At 47.2% G+C, this 4636-nt stretch overlaps 1 protein-coding gene across 1 annotated transcript; it reads right to left on the bottom strand.

Moving 5' to 3' along the window:
• Window positions 1–3969: 3969 nt before the first annotated feature.
• On the bottom strand, window positions 3970–4426 carry LOC122112759 (60S ribosomal protein L27-like). Its single transcript, XM_042685678.1, has one exon. The coding sequence runs from the start codon at window positions 4409–4411 to the stop codon at window positions 4001–4003; it is 411 nt and encodes a 136-aa protein (XP_042541612.1). The 5' UTR covers window positions 4412–4426; the 3' UTR covers window positions 3970–4000.
• Window positions 4427–4636: the final 210 nt, after the last annotated feature.

Below are 4636 nucleotides of genomic sequence, written 5' to 3'. Positions count from 1 at the left end.
CCACTATAGATAGCACTTTTAATTTGGAGATGGAAAAAATTTCATTCCACCTTCAGAACTATTCACTAAAGTATTAATGTAAACCTCTGCTCAAATTGATTCAAAATTCCGATTTTCTCACTTGCATATGTATGTATATTTTCTCTCTATGTGGTGAGAAGATGACAAATGAATTCAATTTGCCAGGGGTCTGTTCTATGGGCTGAGTGCATCATTCACTCGTTTGATCGCATCCTGGCCTCTGTGGTTCATGGAGGTCTTGTGCGTCTCACATGTCACCAGGAATGATTCTGACAGGTGCCCAGCTTTGCCAAATGGCCCCATTCAACTTCTGTGTCCCTTTCTCAGAACCATGGTTTTCCCTGAAGGCCGTGGACTCCGGACTGGCCTCTCCAGCAGTTGTGATGGGACCCTAGCCATCATCTTCTTTAGACACTGGGTGTTTACTTCAGATGGAAAGGAATGGGGAAGGGAAAAATCTACATACCAAGTCTCTACCTGTACTAAACTTAAATAAATAAATATATATATATATATATATACACACACACACACACACACATATATATATATCTATATATATATATAGATATATATATGTCATTTGGAAAAAAGATGAGGAAACTGAATTCCAGAATAAGAAAGCTTCCGTATTTTCATTAGCGAGTTTCCTGCATGTGTCTGAGGACGGGGCTCCCTCTGTCCCCCCAACCCCCCCCCCCACCTCTGTGCATCACCTGCTGTATCTCATGGAAGGCCTGGGGTTGTGGCCGGGATAACATGAATGATGACAGGTAAATAGTAAGATTAGCTTTGACAAAGTCCAACGGCTGGCAGGTCCAGGGAAAGAGGAGAAAGAAGCAGTCCGGAAGAGGAGCAACTTTTCCTGAATGGGTAAACTGTGGCAGACCAGTACTATTGCAGACCAACATTATGATGAGTTTGAAGGAGCTAAGATAACATGGGCAAAGCTTCTAGCCTGTTATCACACAGGCAAACCCCAAACTCATGTCTGAAGTGCCAAGCGTTCATTCATGCTATGGTTACAGCTATATCAGAGGTGAAGAGTGAGAGGCGGGGCGCGTGGACGCTCACGTTGGTAGCCCTCATCACACAGGAGGTTGTGACCTGGAGGATGACGGTTCAGAGTCAGCCTGTGCAGAAAAACCTGTGAGGCTCTGAATCAGCACAAGGCTTGATGGGAGGTGTGAGTGACGTGGTAGAGCACCAGTCATGAGCAAGGAAGTCAAGCAAGAGAGATGCGCTGCGTGTAAGCCCCAGTTCAAGCATATAAGTATGATCTATATGCATCCAGATCTATGTCATTATATATATGGAAGCGTATAGTGACAGGAGATATAAAAATGAAAACTGAAAATGAATCTTTATTAAGGTCATGGGCTCACCAAAGGCTTCAAAAATTCTTTTCCTCATGATGTTATCAATTTTACAGTAAAAGGAAAAAGAAGTATGTCTGAGCTAGATGTGGTGGTGCATGCCCGTAATTCACCTCTGATGAGTCGGGGGCTGAAGGACTGAATAGGGCTACAAAGTAAGACCTTCTCTAAACAAGCAAGCAAACAAACAAAACCACCTCAGAAATTAATTCCTCCTCCTTTTTCATTAACTACATGTTTTGCTTCCTCCCTCTTAGATAATCCAGACCTTCTCAGGAGAACAATGCTCTCAAGAAAACTCTGCTGTGCACATCTCCCCATAACATACATACCTCCTAGAAGGAGTCTGTGAGACCCTTGTGTGCCTCTCACTCATGGCAGGAAGGAGATCAACAACCCCCCTGACCTGTGCGCGCCCCCCCCCCCCCCCCCGCGCCCTGCCTGGGGCATGCTTCCACACCTGCAGATCAAGAGGTGCCACGGCCATTCCTCTTTTTAGTTTTATTTTTGATGGGATAGTATTGGGAATTGAACTTAGGACCTTCTGCTTGCTAGAAAGATGCTCTGCACTTGAGCCACACCCCCAGCCCTGTTTCACATTGGTTAAGCTGGGTCTGTTCGGGCTGTGACTCTCCTATGTGTACTGCCTGTGCCATGGAGATGGCCAGGTGTGGCAACGGTTGAGATGGAGTCTTGAAAACCTTAGTTATTCTTATCCATCATAGGCCTTCAACTCAGGGCCTGTCCCTGAGCTCTTTAACTCAAGCCTAGTGCTCTATCACTTTGAGCCACAGTGCCACGTCCACTTTTTGAGTGGTTAATTGGAGATAAGAGTCTCACAGGAAACTTTCTTCTCTGGTTGGCTTTGAACCTCAATCCTCAGATCTCAACCTCCTGAGTAGCTAGGATGACAGGTGTGAGCCATGGTACTTGGCCAGTCCTTTCAGTGTGAACCACCCCCCTCAGCCACCCTCATAGGACTCTGTGGCTTTCTTTCGCCTACATTAGAGATAAGTGAATTGCAAAGGCAGAATTCCAACAGTTAATACTTGAAGCATATGGAGCAATAGGCTTGGCTTCGGAACTTACAGTCATATTGACATAAAATAAAAATAAAATGTTCTATCACATATATTTAGATGGAGCCTTCAGAAGAGAACCAGGAGTAAGATTTCTCAGATGTCTTGCTAGCCATCCATCCCTTCTGAGTAAAATCCCAAGGAATATTAAGCATCGAGGTGAGCATGCACGGTCCATTGTGTCAATAATTTTTTTTTTTTTACTGGTCCTGGGCCTTGAACTCAGGGCCTGGGCTCTATCCCTGAGCTATGCTCAAGGCTAACACTCTACCACTTGAGCCACAGCACTACTTCTGGCTTTGTCTGCTAATGTGGTACTGAGGAATTGAACCCAGGGCTTTGTGCATGCTAGGCAAGCACTCTACCACTAAACTACATTCCCAGCCCTTCTGTGTCAACATTTTTGTTCAACACATTTACTGAGTGCCTACTATGTGCCCAGTGGAATTTCTGTTCTAAAAGGGAAGAGGTGCAACCCAGCGAATCAGAAGCTGGGTACATATTCCCATGTGGTAAGCACTAAGGGGGAAAACAGAGCCAAGACAGAAGGCTGTCCATGCAGTGGACCGGATCTCAGGGCGAAGTAGGTGACTGGGTGTGTGTGGGGGGGGGGCCCTGTGCTGTGGGTGGACAGGGAAATGCTGTGGAATGACAGGGGAAAAGAGTCAGCATGGGGGAGGGGAGGAGCAAAAGACTCTGAAGGGATAGCAGGAGGGTGAGCTGGAGACATGAAGACACCCCCACTGGGAGATGGGTGGGGCAAGAGAACCAGGCTCTGCTTTGAAATCCTCAGTACGGAGAGCCAAGTTCATCACCAAGACCAGGACTGGTGTTGCTGCAGATAGACAAGATGCCTGGGGGTAAAAGAAACAGGTTGGAGCCGGGCGCCTGTGGTTCACGCCTGTAATCTTAGCTACTCAGGAGGCTGAGATCTGAGGATCGCAGTTCAAAGCCAGCCTGGGCAGAAATATCTGTGAGACTCTTATCTCCAATAAACTACTCAAAAATAGGAAGTGGTGCTGTGGCTCAAGCAGTAGAGCGCTAGCCTTGAGCTGAAGAGCTGAGGGACAGCGCCCAAGCCCAGAGTTTAAGCCTCATGACTGACCAAAAAAAAAAAAAAAAGAAAGAAACAGGTTGGGATGTTTCTGGAAGATGGCCAGAGAGGGGCCTCCACGGCGTAGCTTTTCCTGCTGGCTCCGAGGGCGGCGGCCTCCTGCCTCTTGTGTGTGTGCTCTTCACTGGAATGACTTACCAAACAGATTTCGGCCCCGTGATTTTATCTGCAAGGAGTCAATACTGTCTCTGTAAAGTCTTCAGTCTGAGGCTTCAGCGGTAGGAAAGCCAGCCACCTGACACGCAGGTGCCGAGCTCTGGGACAGGGCTGCCCCAGGGCCTGGTCTGGGCCGACTGGCCAGTGGCATCCTCCTGTGGGCATCTCCTTTCTCCCCTCCTTCTCTCTTGGAGATCCTGGCCAGCTTTCTTTTTCTTTTCCCCCCTATTTTTAATGATGGAAACAAAAAACATCTAAAACCGAAGCTTCTGGAAGAACCACTTGTTCTTGCCGGTCTTGTATCTCTCCTCAAACTTGACCTTGGCCTCCTGTTGGGCCTTGTGTTTAAGAGCTGGGTCTCTGAAGACATCCTTGTTAAACACAGTTTTGTCCAAGGGGATATCCATAGAGTATCTTGTGGGCATAAGGTGATTGTAGTTATAAACCTTCACAAAGGATTTGATCTTTGACCTCTTGGCAATCTTCTTCTTGCCCATGTTAGCTGTCACTTTTCGGGGATAGCGATCAATTCCTGCCATCAAAGCATGGCTGTAGGGGCGATCTGAAGTGCCATCATCAATGTTCTTCACGATGATGACTTTACGTCTGGAGTAGCGTCTGGCCAGGACCAGCACCACTTTCCCGGGTTTCATGAACTTGCCCATTTCTTAAACCCAGGCCGAGGATGGCGGTGGATTCCTGGCCAGCTTTCTATCCATGCTGGGGGTTCCACACACCAAGGGGCTTCTAGCTGATGATCTGCTTCTGAGGGGCTCTGTGTGTGTGTGTGTGTTGTTGTTGTTTGAAGTGAAGAAAGAAAATTCCAACTCAGACCAACTAGATAATATTCCATGGAACAGAGAAAGGCAACTCCTCCTGATGGTGAATGC

This window comes from Dipodomys spectabilis, unplaced genomic scaffold (genome assembly GCF_019054845.1).
Source record: "Dipodomys spectabilis isolate Male_0828 unplaced genomic scaffold, ASM1905484v1 ptg000095l, whole genome shotgun sequence".
NCBI classification, from domain to species: Eukaryota; Metazoa; Chordata; class Mammalia; order Rodentia; family Heteromyidae; genus Dipodomys; species Dipodomys spectabilis.
The sequence above is the reverse complement of the archived record's forward strand: the minus strand, read 5'-3'. Positions and strand labels throughout refer to the sequence as shown.

Coding starts and splice junctions, on each gene's coding strand:
- LOC122112759 (XM_042685678.1), bottom strand. CDS start 4,411: ATGGGCAAGTTCATGAAACCCGGGAAAGTGGTGCTGGTCCTGGCCAGA.